Consider the following 18,309-nt stretch of genomic DNA (forward strand, 5'->3'; position numbering starts at 1 on the left):
AGACGGGGAGGGTTCCTTCTCTCCTAATTGCACTGTGACATCACTGCCGTTGTGACGTCGTAAGGCTGTGACGTGGGACTAACGCTACGTTTGGGGAAGGCAGCGTCGTGGCGTCTCCTTCCATCCTCCTCATTATTGTCCTTGAGGATGTAGAATCTTTTCACCGTTTCCTCTTCCATTAAAAACACCTTAAATCAGCTCCTGTTTTGGGTACTTTTTGTGTTTAGCTCGCTGCACATAAGCCGTAGTGAGGGCAGAAGACACTTTCTTATTTATTTATGATCAACTTCTATCCTACGTTGAGGCCCTTCGAAGGCTCTGCTCTGGAAAGCATTTAAAGGTTTATTGTCAAGCAGAAAAAAATCCATATATATAGCTCTCATGCAGACATTCAGTGTCAAACCAAACCAGCGAATGACAGCACAACGGGAGGTTACCAGACAGTTTCATTACCTTATGTGAATCGGCTGAACTGAATGTTTTTGTTTTATTGTTTAACTATGGCCCGGAAGGTGCAGCTGCTACGAACATGCACTAAATCAGTGATTCTGAGGACCCTCAGTTTGATCCTCATCATACCACAGATCCAATCTGAGTTGTATTAGACCGGATTTAGAGTCTACTCAGGGAGAGAACAGTGAAACTAGAATCCAAACAGTCATCACTGGTTTGAACATGTTTCTGACGGTGAAGTTGAACTATTAATCATGTTGCCGGCGAGCCCCTGGAACCTCCGCAAGGAATGGACCCCGGGCCCCACCTTGAGAAACCCTGCTCAACACACTATTCCTGATCCTGGTTGTCCAGAACCTGATGGTGCTTATAAACACAGGTTGTTTTATGGGGCGTAGCAGGACGCTTTGTGACCGAGTGATTGTCCTTCCTCCGCAGGCGCTGGGATGCTTGTTGTACAAGCTCTGCTTCTTCTCACTCCCGTTTGGGGAGAGTCAAGTGGCCATCTGTGACGGGACCTTCATCATTCCAGACAACTCCAAATTCTCCTTGAAGTTGCACTGCTTAATCAGTGAGTACATGTTCCTGCTGCCGTCTGCTTGTCTCCAAGTCCAAGGATGGAAGTTTCACTGCTGTTTATCAGACCTGAGAGGTCACCAGTGGGTGTGGCAGGAACTCAGGAGCTCCATCAGTCTGGTGTGTGTGGGGGTGGGGGTGGGTGTGTGTGTGTGTGTGTGTGAAAGGAAGAAAGAAATAGTAAAGAATAATAAAGTGCTCTTGAGTGGAAGTAGTGGCTGCAAACGTGCTGTTCAGTTTACTATGAATCAGTTGCTGTTTTAAGGATCATATTCGACCTGAGAATGATTATGATGGGTCAAAAAGGACCCGTTTGATTGTTTTCTTGTTTTATTTTTCAAACCACAATATTGTTATCTAAAATTCCGTTAATTATTTTAAAGTGTTAAATGTGATGATGTGAAATCATTGTTTACTCAAATAGAGAAGTCTCTTCTCTTAGGCGCCATCTTGGTTGATAGTCTTTCAATGGACCTATATACATATCTGTATATACATAGGCATATTCCCTCTATCTATTCCATTTTATCTCATTTTATTTTTATTGTATTTTATTCTATATATTTTTATTTTATTCTATAAGTATTCAACTTACTGTATTACGTTTTAGGAGTCAGTTAGTCGGTCTATTAGAAAGAAATTTTTTTATTTTTATTTTTTCTAGGACATAGTGTGCTATCACCGGGTGCGTTGCATTACATTTCACTGCATATATGTATGAAAGTATGTATATGTATGTGACGAATAAAAATCTTGAATCTTGGAGAGTCATGATATCTAAGGTCTGTCCTACATATCACCATTTGAGATTCAAGAGGTTTATTTATATTTCATATTTGAGTGTTGAGTGTTGTTCTGTCTACTTTTTCACCGAACAATGCCTCCACGCACACGGCATCCAGCGTTTCCCAAAAAGAATCACTTTACGATGATCAAGACAAGATGTTTTCTTTAAATGAACAGAGGAGTCGCACCGTCGCTGCTGCCGTCCTCAACGTTTCAGGCTTGGACCCGTTAAAACGGAAACTCTAATAACAGGGTTTCTGCTCATCCTTATAACAGCTTCAATTCAGTTTAACAAAGATTAGACCTTTTAAAAGTAATTTAGTCATCCTTCATTTCAACGTGAACATTTTGACTGATTTTGTTGTGAAAGGGCGTGCCGTTTGACTCTCTGTCCGGTTCCACCTCTTCATCTGGTGAACCTCTAGATGGGACGTCGAGAGGTGAAAAATGATGCTTCAAGGTTATTAAAAATAAATAAGGATTTAATTTTCAAAAAATCTATAGCAGTAAGCAGCAGGGAGGGTCCTGCTTCCGTCATCGGTTCCGTGTGGGCCGCTCATTGTTTTGCTGATGTCTCCACCCAGTGGTCAAGGATGTGAAGTGACACCAAAGAAACCCCCAGTTTTACCCACAATGCACTGCGGCCCATCCCTGACGTTTCCTCTGTGTCGCTTGTTTCCCCCTGCCTGCAGGATATATGCTCGAGCCAGACCAGGAGACGAGGCCCGACATCTACCAGGTGTCCTACTTTTCCTTCAGGCTTGCTGGGAGAGACTGCCCCGTGCCAAACCTCTTTGTAAGTACTTTATCTCTGGTCATCACCTTTTAAAAGGGGTGGATGCTCCGGGGCTACGTGCTAACTCTGTTAGCATAATGCAAGGCCGAGGGGGTGGACTAGCCAAGCTCCTGTGGAATACACCTTCCACAATCTCATCCCAAATGTTATCATTTTAACATATTCATGATGAGGCTAAGCAGCATTTTGGTTGTAAAGGCGCAGTATCTCTCTAAAGCTGCACTGTGTAACCCTGAGTGTCTGGTCAGTGATGATACTAAGGTGGTGTTAATCCTCCACAGAACTCCACTCTCCCCACGTCGCTCCCAGAACCACTAACCGCCAGCGAGGTCGCTGCCAAGAGAAGCATTACGAAAGCCAGGTAACAGTAATCCAAACCTAACCTGTCCTCCATCTGGTGTCACATCCATACCTGTCCTCCCTCTGGACTGTCACATCCAAACCTGTCCTCTCCCTTCAAAGTGGAATGTGCCTGGTGTCTGCCCGAAAGGGCAAATCATTTTTTTCCCTCAAACTGAGCATGTTTTACTGCTTTTAGAATCACAGACTCTGCAGGTCCCACGGAAACCTCCATCGCTCCCAGACAGCGGCCGAAGGCGACGAACAGCAACGTGCTGCCTCTCGCCAACACTGTCACCCCCGTCAAGATGGCCACGCCTTCAGCGCCTGTCAGCAATGGACAGAAAGGTAGATGTTTAGTGTCGGCCTCACATACAACAAACCTTGGGTCTGTACTGTGATTTTGGGGAAAATGTCACTATTTTCATTTCCTGTAGAGATTAAATGTTTCACACCCACTTGTTTCTAAAACACACAAATGCCAATACTTTTATTTTGATGGCAGTACCAATCGGTCTTTGACTTCCTGTGTCCCTGCAGCCCCCACTCCCGGCTCCACCCAGCCGACCCTGCAGGCCCTGGCTCAGCCGGCCAGCCAGCAGCACCGCGTCCTGCAGCAGATCCAGCCTGGAGACCTGCGGCTGCAGCACATCCAGCAGCAGCAGCAGCAGCAGCAGCAGCAACAACAACAGCACCACCATCAACAACAACAACAACACTATCAACAACAGCAACACCAACAAGCCATGCAGCACAGCAACGCCCAGCAGCTCCAGTACCTCCAGGTTGGTCCTCCCCAACTGTAGAGACATGTATGCAGTGCCTTGAAAAAGTATTCGGTCTTAATTTGACTTTTTTAAATGCATCAAAGTAGGATTTTTGCAGTTGATCTACATAACATTGTATCATGAGGCCAACCTTGCTGAGGTGCAATAAATTACCTCAACTAACTCTAACGTGTTGATGACCTCCACCCGTGGAGGAAACTGGTGGACCTCCATGCTGACCACTCTGCTGCAGCTTCTCACTGTGTCCCATGGAACAAACAATTAAACCTTGAAAGTTGCCTCTCTTTTTTTAAGCATGGGAAGCTCGCAATATAATCACAGTTTAATGTTCTACCCTAAGGAGGAAAAAAGAGCTGCAAACTGTGCCTTTTATCAGGCTCTTTTGCCTACATGCTCCTGCATGTAAGAGACAAGAAACAGGAAGCTTTGTCTACTGCAGCCAAGCTTGTGCTCTGGATGTACTGTGATTGCAATGGTAAGAAGTAGTTTTAAATAAAATGTGCTTTCAATGTTAAAAAAAAAAAAAAAAAAAATACGCTGACATGTTGGACTTGTAATTTAATGTTTTTAAAGTCTGTTTGCTCCGTTGGACTGCAATGAATGAGTGAGAAGCTGCAGCAGAGTGGTAGGTTTCCAAACCGTAACATGTCCAGGGAGGTGTGCTATGAACCATGTATCATGAAACTTACTTTTTAATAAGGACATTACCACTCATTACCACAGTGTCAGACGAGTTTCTGCATAGAGCCTTGACCTCTGACCCCTTGACCTCACCCCTGTCTAGTACCAACAGGCTATGCAGCGGCATGCTCTGATGCAGCAGCAGCAGCAGCAGCAGCAGCAGCAGCAGCTGATGATGCAGCAGCCCATATACCAGCAGCAGGTTGCCCAGGCCCAGTACGCAGCAATGGTAATAATTACAGCAATATTCACCATCATAAAACACTTTATGAATCACATTTAAGGAAACATTTTCACGTCCTTCTCACGGAACAGCAAACAACAATAATAGAAAAGAGGTAGAAGGAGTCAATATTCAGGAACAATCTATAGAATGAAAAATAATAAGCCCTGTTTAAAATAAATAAATCAATAAATAGCATATTGTTAAAACACAAACGCTAACGGCTCCATGTGGTTTAAGGCGTTCCCCAAAATATGAACAGGTCCAGCGCTCGGTGGAACAAGGTCTTGAAATGCTGCTTGTTGCCATTCATGTTCGAACCAAAGCAGATTTTTAATTTTTTTTTCAGGGGCCTTGCAACTTTAAATCCCAAGATGTTTTCAGGGATTTATTTCAGCCAAAAGAAGCAAAAATAAACGCCTAAAAAAAACTTCTAAAACACATGGAAGCGCAGCGGGGAGCGGCGTGCTGGCTGCAGAGACGCAAATTTATTAACGTCAGAGCGGCCTAAAATTGGCCCCTAGACTTGTGTTCCAAGCACTGGCTCCTCGTCTGGTACGTCCAAGCGGCACGGAGGTGCCAGAGCGTCTTGGAAGCAGATGCTCAGACTTCCTACTCACTGGGTCCAAATCTCTGCTACGCTCGTATTTACGAACCTTCTGAAGCAAAACATTTTGAACGCTGGGCCTCGGGATACCCGGTGGTGGAGCGCCGGCATTTTTAGCCTTTCCCACACAATGCTCACCATCTGCTTGTCTTCAGACGCAATCTGCTGCCGCCGCCGCGGCCGGGGGATCGAACACACGGCGACGCGCGGCGCTGTTACAAAGAAAAGGCTCCACACACCTCCCGTCTCACTTCTCATGGTCTACAGCGGTTCCAACTCCATGAAAGGATTTGAAAGGCGCTGTGCGCAATGGACGGACTACGTTTTATTTTGTAGAGATTTTTATCCCATTAAAACATTGATAAGATGTTATAATACTTTAGATACTTTATTCATCCCTGCAGGGAAATTGGAGGGTTACCGCAGCTCTCATCAAAAACAAGGGACGATAATGATGAAGAAATGGGATAAAACAGAGAAAATTTGACAATATAGAATAAACCAAAAAAAGTCAACATACAATAGACCTACTAAAAGAACAATAAAATATGCAATAACTCTTAAAATATCTATCAAATAAACCAGAACAATTTTGCAATTTAAATAACCCCCCCTCAAAAAAGAAAAATGTGTCAATACACAATTAACCTAAAGAAATAAACAATAATAATGATGAATATAGCTGCAGGCAGCAATACACGGGGTCCATTATCGACACCAATAGCAAATCTTTGAGTTCTCATGGAACGTAGCATCAGTTTGTGCTGTTTCTCTTTACATCAGCAATACCTCTAAAACCAGTTACAGTTTTCCAAGTTTCCAATGAACGCAGCATCGACTGATGCGATGACGCAAGTTTTCAGAGTCCTGGTGACACTGAGTTACTAATACACGGATCCACTTGTTGCATGTTGTGACTTTATCCTAAAAATGAGAAGGGGTCTGTCTACTTCCTGTCAGGTCGCTGTCTACTTCCTGTCAGGTCTCTTTCTACTTCCTGTCAGGTCGCTGTCTACTTCCTGTCAGGTCACTGTCTACTTCCTGTAGTCCAGAGTCCTGCCTCACGGTGTCTCTGTGGAAGGAAATCACTCTGTGTGGAAGTTCCCAACAACACTGCACGTCAGAGACTTTTCATCAACTTGATTTTTCCCCTTTGGGACTAAAATAAAAGGGACACGATTGGGACCCGTTGCTCTGGAGCTGCAGGTCAACTGTGTGAGGTCACAAACAGGCAATATGTTTTGGACTGTTTTCCACTCCTACACTTAGTCTTACGACTGGATCCAGTGACGCAAAACCGCTTGACGAATGTCTAAAAGGCTGTTTGATGTTGGGTAGTTGTTCAGCTGAAAACAAACCGTTTTTTCAGGTGTTTTCCTGAGGAAGGGCAGGTTGGAAATGGCCTTTTTTGTTGGCAATGACTTGCATCAAGAAGGTTCTTCTTCAGGGGTGGTTTAATCACAGCTGTTTGAAGTGCTGCAGGAAATATACCTAGTTGAGGACAGTAGTTATTTCCAACACCTCATGTGGAGTTAAAAACAGTTGAAAAAGGTTGTAGGGGAGGGTCCGGGCAGCAGGTGGAGGACCAACAATACTGTCTGGTTTTTTGTTTCTGTCTAAGGGGACAAAGTGAGACATGGCAGCAGTCATTTTCCTGGAGAACTCTTAAGCTGCCTAGCAACCGCTTCATTTCTCCAGGGGGCTTTTTGTTTTCTAGCAGGTGCAATGTTATCAATGATGTTGTGTGTTTTGGAGTTGAAGTTGTTCACGCGATCCTCAGGTGATGATGCCATGAGCAACGATAACTTATTTACAGTTTTGTTAAAGGTTTCAATTGTATTTGTCAATGATACGTTTTTTTTTTTTTTGTAATTGTTGGGGTAGCCCGCTGCCCAGGATAAGCAGAGACGTCAAAGAATATGCAACTGTGACTGAAGTTGAAGTCCGAACCGGTAATTTATTGTTTAGGTTCCTGTATCTATAGTTTATAATTACAGATATTTACATACTGTATATGTAGCAGTGTGCCAGTCATTGAGGATGGAAGGGTGGCTCTGACTCACCGAGCGTCGGATGGTGAATGCGTTGCAGGAGTGTGGAGGAAGTCCAACGTTCGTAAATAACAGACGAGGTCCTTCATGGTTTGGATGGAACCAGATGTCCTTAAAAAGATGCGTCCTGTTGTACAAGGTGGTGAATACATAAAATCCAAAAAACAGGTTTAGTTCATCTCAGGTTTCTGCATTTCTGCCTTAAAAGTGGGAACAAACTTTTAAATGAGGCCTCGTGGATCTAATGAGTGAAGATTCAGCAACTGGGTCCATTATTTCTCACCTCACTTCAGAAACAGACTTTGGTGTCATGATGAGGTTAAATCAGTGAAAGTTTACGGACTAAATACAACTGAACCTGGAAGTGAAGTTCAAACACCATTGGCTCACAGGACTAGTGGCCCGAAGAGGGTGGCTCCACCCACATAAAACCGCCCGTTTTGGAACAGGATGGTGTAGAGGCGTGTTAGAATGGCTAGAACACATCATCTGATGACACTGGCATTCATCACCAGTGGGAACGGCAAAACCAGGGTTTCAGTCACAGGTCAAATGACCCTGCAATAGACGCAGGTTTTGATCGGCTCCGCCTCCGATGGGCTCTGATGTAAACAGGACACCCGGGTCGACCCTTTCATTTTGGCCACTTTACCAGCGCGATGCCTCGCCCGTTGGAGTTCCAACGGGTGTTGGGGCTTCGATTGGCAGGAATATCCGTGTATCATTCCATCATTTCATATCCCATTTAGAATCCTAAATCCGCATGGGGGACCATGAAATGTGAGTGTGGGGACCGCTCCGTAGGGAGCACAGGGGAGAACCTCACGCCCCACTCCAGCACCGCCCCGAGCCGGTTGCCGAACTGGAGGAGCAACTCCGCCCCCGGTCGCTGAAGGAGCGGTGCGCGTGGATACTCCACACTGCCTCTGCTGTGGTGTTGGGTTGTTCACGAACGATCCGATTCTTTTGAACGTCTCAAATGACTTCCAAGTTTTACAGTTTGATGTCGTTGTTCGTTTAAGTTGCTGTCTGCTCTGTTTTGTTACCGATCACACTGGAACATGACGCGCCCCTTTTCCAACGTGTTTGTGACGTCGAACGTGACGCACCAGAAACTGCATTTCTCCTGGCAATGGGAAAGGCGTCCATCGCCTTAAATTGGCGGCTTTACCTGGGTTTAAAAAACCCGGATAACCCGGGGGGACATCAGACCTATATGAACTTGTTAAAACGGAGCATAATAGGTACCTTAAAATAAGCCATCAGATAGCGACAAGCAAACCAACGAGCATAATGCATTCATATAAAATAGAATAAAAAAATAAAAAATAGTGTAAGAATAAGAGTTCCTCCGCAAATAATCTTTCTTATTTCAATGGAGTCTTGGATTTCACTGTCACAAAATACACAAACAGGCCCTGTGCTGACCTGCTGACCTGGTCTTCCTTCCTGCCCTTCTTTCTCGTTTCCTCTGTGTATTAACAGTTCACGTTCTGACATTAAGGACTGTGTTGAGCTGCTTATGAGGCTGTCCCTTCCTCCTGCAGCTGCACCAGTACCAGCAGGCCTTCCTCCAGCAGCAGCAGCAGCAGCAGCAGCACCACCACAATCAACCCCAGCTCCACCACCCTCAGCCCCAGCAGCTGTACCTCACCTCCCCCCTGGAGTTCCAGACGCCCCTGGGCTCCTACAACCCCCCGGCGGCTGCAGCCGGGTGCTGCCAGGTGGGGGCTCCGTCCCCCGTGGAGACCGCGTACACCAATGCCAGGTAACACCAGCCGATGACTATAGTAGAATAACTGAAGGTACCGTGTGATACTACAGTAGAGTACTTGTACTTTGTCTCTTTGTTTCTTACTTTAATGAATTGATTGTTCAATTGAAGGGAAGCCGTGCCATCTCAGAACCGACGTATAGTTTTTTTGTGAGGAATTGTGGCTGAGTGATCTGATTACCACGGCAACGTGTGTTGTATGTTAGGAAGCCCCTGTACACCCTGGACGGTGTGACCCCACCCGCCGCTGGCCTGGTCAGCCACCCCCCTGACATGTCCACCTGGAACCCCTTCGGAGAAGACAACTTCTCCAAACTGACGGAGGAGGAGCTGCTGGACCGCGAGTTCGACCTGCTCAGAGCAAGTTAGTGCTGCTCCTACTACACCTGCTCTGTATACACTTTATATACTCCCTGTATACTATACACTTTATATACTTCCTGTATACTATACACTTTATATACTTCCTGTATACTATACACTTTATATACTTCCTGTATACTATACACTTTATATACTCCTTCTATGCTCCTTTTAGACTATACACTTTATATACTCCTTTTATACTATACACTTTATGTACTCCTTCTATACTCATTTTTTACTGTACACTTTATACTCCTTCTATACTCCTTTTATTCTATACTCCTATGCTCCTTTTATACTATACACTTTATGTACTCCTTCTATACACCTTTTATACTCCTTTTATACTCATTCAATACACCTTTTATACAATACTTTCAATACGCCTTCTATACTCATTTTGTACTCCTTCTGTACACCTGCTGTGCTCCTTTTATACACTTTCTATACTCCTTCTATACACCTCCTATTCTCCCCTTATACACCTTTCATACTCCTGTACACCCTGTGTGGATGGGATGGTTTGAGTGGCCACACCTGACCTGGATCTGGTGATTGGGCTAGGGTGGCTGCATGCCAGTTGCTCATTGATTGGTCTAATGAGCAGCAGGTTAAAACCTCTTTGCTCTTATATGATGTGGCGTCATCATGGAAATATGATTTGAATCTATTTTTATCATTTGTCTGAAGAACTGTAATTCTTCCAGGAAATGGACACATGGCCGCTAATTACAAATCCTTACAATCTTAAATAATGTAATATGATAAATTAACATATGTATACAATAATAATATGGAAGATAATTTAATAAAATATAATAAAACATTTTAACATTATTTTAAGACCTACGGTCAATAATAAATGTGTAACTGTGTCCAAGAGATTAAGACATACTTATACATTTATAAGTAATATACATATTATGTATATTATATTGCGTGTTATATATTATGGCTTTGAGCACCAGGGGGCACAGCTCCTCCACCACATTGTGGCGTCACTAAAGCCATGCTGCTGTACAATATTATATAAAGTACAATATAGTATTATATACACTATACTAATATAGACGGTGCATTACATACAATAAACTATTATTACTTACTACAATAAAATATTACATACAATATGTACATTATACAATTATATACCGTATACTAAAATAAACTGTAATTCATGCAATATAATATTTTATACTGTACAATAATGCCATGACACAAAATGACTATTTTACTCAATACAAAATAAAAAAACAAGGAAGATGAACACATTGATATTTGCTGTACTTTGTTACTTTGCACCACTGTAAACCACTGTCCCCGTTGTATTTATTTATTTATTGATTATTTGTTTTGTTTGCAGAGAAGCCCGTGGACGCCGAGCAAGCCACGGCCCCCCCGGGCGCTAAGCTCCTCCCCCCGGCGGAGGATCTGTTCGGCTCGGTGCTGTTTGCAGCCAGCGCAGGCAAGTCCTAGAGGAGCCTCTGAACCATGTGGACCCAACACTGTGGAGCCAGACCCCCCTGAACCCCATGAACCCCCTGAACCCCATGAACCCCAGTCCCACCGTGGGCTTCCAACCAATGACCACTCAGTCCCGTTTGGTTTTAAGTTTTCTGCGTTTAATTGTTGTCGTAGCTGCAGAGAAGTCGCTCAAACTCATCCATGTCATTACCCTGATGACCTCTTAAAGGGTTCAAGTGAATTAGTCACTCATTCACTCCAAAGCCGCTTGGGGTGTGTTCCCACCTGGCTCGTTTGGAGCATTTGTTCCAATTCCTGGAGCGTTTACCCCCCGAGGTGGGTTGGTTTGGTCATGTTGGAACACAGCAATCACAACGTGTTCTGCTGTGAGGCGACCTGGCTCCCCAGGCCTCCGAGGCGACCTGGCTCTCCAGGGAGGCCTGGGGAGCCAGGTCCCTGGGGAGCCAGGTCCCCACGGAGCGGTGCTGTATGGAGGCGGGTCCCGGGTGCGCACTGCAATGTGTCACGTGCTCCACCAGATTATTGATATCTAGATTTTTAATGTCCTTATTTTCTGGCTATTATTTCTTATAATATGTAGTTATGATCATTTTATATTATGAGTCAAACGTGTTTGAATTATGTCAAAGTTCTCAACAGCAGGTACGCACCACAGTTACCCGAGTCCACTTGTAATACGCAACTTTGGGCTTTAAAAGTAGTTAAAAAAACGACGTAATACCTGTTGAAATAAATAATCTATATAAAGGGAACGTTCACCGCTAACGGGACGCGGCGCCGTGCGGACGCCGGGAGACGCTGAACAACCAGAGCCCAGTCACAGCACACAGGAGGGGAGAAGCCTCCACAATTTAAATGGAAATACGTCAAATAAGAGAAGTTTGGGATTGAGGAGACGTGCATTCCACACGCGCGCACACACACGGGAGATGGGGGAGTGGCCACGCCCTGCTCGCTGCCACGCCGTCTCAAATCCTCGGCAACTTCCAGTAAACTTGTGACCAATCACAGAACAGTTTGCGTGGGGGGGGGGGCGTTTGTTTACAAGCTTGTTTACAAGCCGGTCCCTTGGAAGCGTTGACATGCGAGCGGGAATCGAACCAAAGTCCCAAGTGCAACATTATTCCCCGAATCGGAACAAAGCAAACGAGCTGCGGGTCTGGACACGCCCTCAGTCCCAGGGTGGGGCTACTGGGCCCAGCGTGGTGCTAGCACCCTCAGGGTTGGCGGTTCTACTCCCTGTTTAGGTCCTAACATAGTACTGACGTAGTGAGGGTTGGGGGTTCCACTTCCTGTCCAGTTCCATGGGCCTGGACATGGCACCACTACCCTTGGGGTTGGGGGTTCTATTCCCTGTCCAGGCTCATGGGCCCAACATCGTTCTAACATAGTGAGGGTTGGGGGTTCCACTCCCCGTCCAGGTCCGTGGGCCTGGCAGGGCACCGCTCCCCTCGGGGTTGGGGGTTCTATTCCCCGTCCAGCTCCTCAGGCGGTACCACGGACCAAGGCGCTGTCGGTCCGTACAGGAAGTGGCAGTGAGACGGGTCCGGGTGGAGGTCTCTCTGAACAGGAAGAAGCTTTTCTTTCTCCACCTCAGATCATAACTTTGCCTTTAAACGGTGAATGTTAAAGTGCAGTTATCTCTTAGCAGCAATAAGCTTCACGCCTCCTTCCTCCTGCTCCTCAAACACCACCACCCGTTGGATTCAGTGACGGTGTCGTCAACGTAGACGAGCATCTGTTTGAAACGTCGTCGTCCTTATTTTACATTTTTAGTGGGAAGCTCCAAGGATAAACAGCCAAAAACAAAAACCTATCGATAAAAGACCAAAAGAGAAACGGGCGTTGGCCCCGAGGGTCTGGACGTCCCGGTTCAGACGTTCTGCTGCCACCGCCACCGCCACCGCCCTGGAGCTGGAGCTGGAGCTGGAGCTGGAGTTTTGTCTTATTCCAGAAGGTCCTTGGTTGAGAAAAGGTCAAAGCTGTCATGGGTTTTTTTTTTTTTTTTTTTTTGGGCCCAATCATTTTGACTTTTTGTCGTTTGAACGTCTTACAGGAGTTTATGTCACATCATTGGGGATGATTTGTTAGAATGGATCATTGCACCGTCCTTCAGCTGAGGAGCTACAAGCTGTTCATCAGTCGTTTTGTTTGCCCATCGTGGCGTCGCCGCGTCAAACCGAGCGTTTTTTTATTTTCATCGTCGCAAAGTTTAGCGGAAGCAGAAGGTGGCACCAGGCCGCGCCCTGCCCCCCAGGCCGCGCGCGCCCTGCCCCCCAGGCCGCGTCCTGCCCCCCAGGCCGCGCCCTGCCCCCCAGGCCGCGCGCGCCCTGCCCCCCAGGCCGCGTCCTGCCCCCCAGGCCGCGCCCTGCCCCCCAGGCCGCGCCCTGCCCCCCAGGCCGCGCCCTGCCCCCCAGGCCGCGCCCAGGCCGCACCCTGCCCCCCAGGCCGCGCTCTGCCCCCCAGGCCGCGCCCTGCCCCCCAGGCCGCGCCCAGGCCGCACCCTGCCCCCCAGGCCGCGCTCTGCCCCCCAGGCCGCGCCCTGCCCCCCAGGCCGCGCCCAGGCCGCACCCTGCCCCCCAGGCCGCTGCCGCTGATTAAACATCCTTCATCTCACAAACAAACATGAAAACTGTGTTTTCTGCCGCAGACTCTGATTCTTTCCCCAGGTAAGTTATGAAGGAGTGAATCTTCACCTTCATCACCTTCATCCCTCCCTGCCTGAATGTGACCTTTTGCGTTTTTCTTTTTATTTTGTTTTTTTACTTCATTGAAGCTGAACTTTGCAGACTTTTGAATAGTTGTTGTTTCTCTTTGTTTGCGTTGTCTCGTGTTGATCTGATCAGACAGCCATAGCAGAAACATCTTGTTCATGCGAGCGCTGGTGGAGTTCAAAGGGACGTCAGAGCCATTTTATTGCACTTTATAACCCGAAAAAACAAGTACAAGACGTTGACATCCTAAATACTCTGTTGTTGTTGTTGTTATTGACACTTGCAATGTTTTGGTTGTTTCGATCTTTTTTTTCCGGGGTGTGGTTTCCCCTCCAGCCTCCAACTAAATCCTGACGTTGCTCCGCCTCCTGATGAGTTGTCAGATGTTTCCATGTTTGTTTTCTGCTGCAGGTGTTGTCCACGTGCTCTTGTATCAAACTGTGAGTGTGAATGTAAGTCTTGATAGAATGTTACTGATAAATAAAATGAAACATTTAAAAGTCAAAAACACTGGGTTGGTTCTTTGTCACGGCTCTCTGCGTCGGTGCTGCCGCGGTGCGCGATGAGCAACATGTTTCTGTTTCCATGGCTGTCTGCGACGTCAACACCGGAGGAAATAATATTCATTCATTCATTTATAAATGTTAATCACGTTGACAAATGAAATATTTTTGCCGAGATATTGATGAAAATGGAGGACTCTCTCCGTCACGGTGGAGGAGCTGGTCCTCACCGTCTGAAGGTCAGTGTTCATAAAGAATTAACAACAGCGATCGGATCATATTTACCTCCAGTTCCTAAACTCTTACTTTTACCTTCATAGAACCTTGTGGTTCATAACCAAATACATATGTACAATGGAATAAGAGATATATATTTCTACTTAAAAATAATTCAGTTGAACTGTGATGCCGGCAGTAGGACACACACACACACACCGTCTGAACTCCTGACCTCACATGAAACCTGTCACTAGTTTGTAGATGAATATAATAAAATATAAAAGTGGAACTGTGCAGGTTTGGTTCCACTGCGTTTGTTTCATTACGTTCTCGCAGCGGCACGGTCAACTGAAGCAACACAGTAGATTAATGCTTTCAAATATAACGTTAATACAGAGTCTTCTTTTTGCATATAGCCCTAATTGTAGGAGGCTGACGGTGTCTCCTCAGACCAGACAGTTTTTATGAGGTTCCTCGGGTTTTATGTGAAGCTTCACGGTGTCGTTCGTTAAAACCTCAGCAGCTGATTCCTGCGTCGCCCGGTGAGCAGCGTCAACCTGCTGCTCAGGCTGTAGGTGGCAGCGTGGAGCTGCTCCGTCATCTGCTCCTCCATCACATTCAGCCACGACAAGAAGCCGACTAAAAACAGTGGAAGGGAATTATTTATAAATGGAGTAAAATATTATGTTCACATATTCTGTTTTCTTTTATTACTTAGTTGAGTATTTGGAGGCCTCCAACCACCGGCCACATTTATTTTTTATTTAAGCGTTAAATAATGATTTTTATCCACAGTCAACTTAATGTTTTTAGAATATTAAACACAATACATAGACAACATTGCCAGTGACCTCGAGGAACTGAGTTTGAAACCAAAATGTCGCTCTCCAGGTTGGATTTGAACCAGCAACCTCCTCCAACAGACCGAGATGAAGCTATGAACCTGACATGCCGCCTTTTAACTGAAGGTTCTGCCTCCAGGAGCCGGTGAAGACGTGACGGAACAACCACGTCGTTCCTCCGTCACCGTCTGCTCCGCCCTGGCCTCTAGATCCCAGCGTTCCAGAAGTGTGCGCCGCCATTCGTCACTAAACACTTCCTGCCCCCGAAGAGGCAGCGCAGCCTGCGGCGACGCGCTCCTCGGGTGGCACCCGGTGTGACCGGAGGACCGCCCCCCCACCCCTGCCGAAGGGGTTCCAACCTCCACCCGTCATTTGCTGCGCGTACCGCAGCGTCGGGTGTTTTTTCAGAATTCCATTTTTACCCCCGCGGCGTGAGCTCCTGCTCCGCATCCCGTTGGAGAGGTTCCACCGACGCAGATCGACGGTTCGGGGGAACGTTGGAGCCGCTCCAGCCGCTAATGAGACGTAAACATCCCAACGCACCACGTGGAAGCAAAGGAACAGACGAGTCGTGTGGATTTGTTTTTTTTAATCAAGTGCTAATGATGTCTGCAACTATGAAGAAGCCTGAGTTGTATGTACTATATATGTATATATATATATATATAATACTATATCTATATATAATAAAGCTGTCCTGGTTCAACATGATGGAAATGAGATCTGAAGGATGTGACGTCTTAAATCTTTCAATTTAAGTAGATTTACGTAAAAAAAACAACCCAAAAAACCAACCTATGATTGTTAAAAACTCGACCTGTTTTATTGGCGTCCTTTGTGGCGGCGTCCCGGGCCCTGAACCGTACGAGCGGAGAGGTTCTCTTCTGCTTCCGCCGCCGCCAAACTGTCGGGTTTTGCTCTGGTCGAGACTCAAACGGGGGAAAGCGGATCTGAGACGCGATGACCCTCCTCCCCCAACGCCCCCGAGGAGCAGTGAGGAGTCAGAAGGTACCGAGAGTCGTGCGGCCGACACTGGATTCCTACCTTCTGTTGGAACCTCCGATGTTAAATCTCTAAATGGGGATTTCTGCTCCGTCGTCACTGTTGATGCGTCTGCCCTGAGCTGTTAAGACCAAATGTCGTGCGGCGTCGGGGATTTGAAAGACGTTTCATCTCCTACAGAATATGACGTCGTTCATGTTGATAATGTGTTTTACATCCACGTACCTGCTCTTGTGTTCATGTTCCGTTTCTGGCTTGTCCCCGGCAGGTCCTAGCGCCTCGCAGACCGACCCGCCGAGCCAGGAGCCTGCTGGCCCGGCTGCCGCCCCGCCCCTGAAGGAGGAGGCGCAGCCGCCCGCAGCCAAGGAGCACAAACCCAGAAGGAGCAACGCCGCGGCTCAGGGCCGGCGGCAGGGCGAGGAGTCCGACAGCGACTTCGAATCCGACCCCCCTTCCCCGAAAAGCAGCGAAGAGGAAGATCCCGAGGAAGACGAGGGACTGAACAGCGACCACGGCGAGTTCAACGAGGACGCGGAGCCGGAGAACCTGGGACAGAGGCCTCTGCTCATGGACTCTGAGGAAGAGGCCGAGGAAGAGGACGACAAGCACAGCTCCGACTCTGACTGCGACGCCGGCCGGGCCGGAGGACGCTCCAAGAAGCCGCCGGCCGCCAAGGCGGCCCGTGCCGGAGGCCGGCCCCGGGGGGATTCGGGATCCACGCCCATCACCCCTCCCGACTCCCCGGGCCAGGGCGCCGGGGCCGCCCCCAGAGCGGACACGGTGGACGTCTTCGGTGCGATTCCCTTTCTGGGAGGGACGTCGCCAACCGGGCCCTCGCAAAGTGCCGACATTTTTGCAAAAGCGCCTTTCAGACAGTCACTCAGCCAGGAGCCGCAGACCACGGACGACTTCGACGTTTTCACCAAAGCGCCGTTCAGCCGGAACCTCTCCAAGCCCGGCAAGAGCGGCAGCGACGTTCCCATGGGCCAAACCCCGCCCATTTCCCCCGAGAGCATCGACATTTTTGGCTTCTCCCCCTTTGAACCGGGTCCCGCTGCGGCGCCGCCCACCACCTCCAGAAGTGCGGAGGACATCTTTCGTCCGTCCTTTGAGGAGGCGCCCAGTCCGCAGCAGCAGAGGCTGAAGCAGCGGAGCCTCCAGAAGCTCTCCTCACGTCAGAGAAAAACCAAACAGGAAGCCGGCTCCGGAGGCGGCAATGGAAAGCGGCACCACGGCACACCCACCGGAGGCCGGAAGAACAGCAAGCCCACGTTCCGCACCCCGGAGCGGGTACGCCGACACAAGAAGGCCGGACGCAGAGACTCGCAAAGTAGCAACGAGTTCCTCAGCGCCTCCGACTCCAAGGAGAACATCAGCGTTGATGTGACCATGAGCGAGGGGAAGGAGAAAGGGGCGTCGCTGCCCGTGGAAGACGCCGCGCTGGACCCGTTCGGAGCCAAACCCTTCCAGCCCCCGGACGGCGGCAGGCGCGGCCAGTATCAAGGCCTCGCTGACGGCAAGAGCGACATGGAATCGGCCAACGGGCGCCCCTGGTCCATCTCTCTCCACGGAGCCTTGGGGGTGGGCGACGTCACGGATGATTTTGGGGCGGTTCCCTTCACAGAAGTGGTCCAAGATGGACCTCCACAGCAGCCGCCGCAGCAGGTGGAGCTGGACCCGTTCGGGGCCGCACCCTTCCCTTCGAAGCAGTGACTCTCTCACCCCCTCTTCCCCAGTCCAACTGGCAACAGTGGAAATAACTTCTGAGGTCACGCTCGCCGACGGGGACTCGAGTTTTTAACCAAAGTGGAAAGAAAGCGGAGGAGCTGCTTCTGAACACAAGGAATGTAAGGAAGGTGAAACCCTGCGGAGCGCCCACTTCCAGCCGCTCCCTGTCCTCCCGGTTTGCTGAGGAAGCTTTGATGCTGCATCACAAGCAAACCCTCTTGTCGCGTACAGATGTTCGAGCTCGGAGTGACACCGTACCGCGATCGCACGCCCAGCGTTTCACCGCTTTAAATCGCCGCCAACGAGCTCCGGTCGTTTCCGGCCTGCCTTCCCGATCTGCCATTAATGTTGTCGCTCACCATGACGCCTTAGCAGA

General features: G+C 48.1%; 2 protein-coding genes across 2 annotated transcripts in view; both read left to right on the plus strand.

Moving 5' to 3' along the window:
- The window catches only part of bmp2k (BMP2 inducible kinase), a gene marked incomplete at its 5' end in the record, with an annotated part of 47,690 nt that extends 36,432 nt beyond the window's left edge, over nt 1-11,258 (plus strand). Inside the window, 9 exons of the mRNA XM_080004067.1 lie at nt 892-1,024; nt 2,508-2,611; nt 2,893-2,972; nt 3,150-3,298; nt 3,491-3,735; nt 4,523-4,648; nt 8,848-9,068; nt 9,281-9,438; nt 10,804-11,258. Coding sequence (XP_079860193.1) covers nt 892-1,024; nt 2,508-2,611; nt 2,893-2,972; nt 3,150-3,298; nt 3,491-3,735; nt 4,523-4,648; nt 8,848-9,068; nt 9,281-9,438; nt 10,804-10,916 — 1,329 coding nt within the window. The 3' untranslated portion in view covers nt 10,917-11,258. The remainder of the gene's footprint in view (nt 1-891; nt 1,025-2,507; nt 2,612-2,892; nt 2,973-3,149; nt 3,299-3,490; nt 3,736-4,522; nt 4,649-8,847; nt 9,069-9,280; nt 9,439-10,803) is intronic.
- A 4,905-nt stretch (nt 11,259-16,163) lies between these two features.
- Nucleotides 16,164-17,988, plus strand: LOC307232655 (putative BMP-2-inducible kinase-like protein; the record flags this gene model as incomplete). Its single annotated transcript, XM_080003756.1, has 2 exons — nt 16,164-16,203; nt 16,474-17,988. 2 exons carry the CDS (start codon nt 16,164-16,166, stop codon nt 17,916-17,918), a joined length of 1,485 nt encoding a protein of 494 aa, XP_079859882.1. The 3' UTR covers nt 17,919-17,988.
- Nucleotides 17,989-18,309: the final 321 nt, after the last annotated feature.

The sequence above is a fragment of the Zeus faber genome (genome assembly GCF_960531495.2).
Source record: "Zeus faber genome assembly, chromosome: 7".
NCBI classification, from domain to species: Eukaryota; Metazoa; Chordata; class Actinopteri; order Zeiformes; family Zeidae; genus Zeus; species Zeus faber.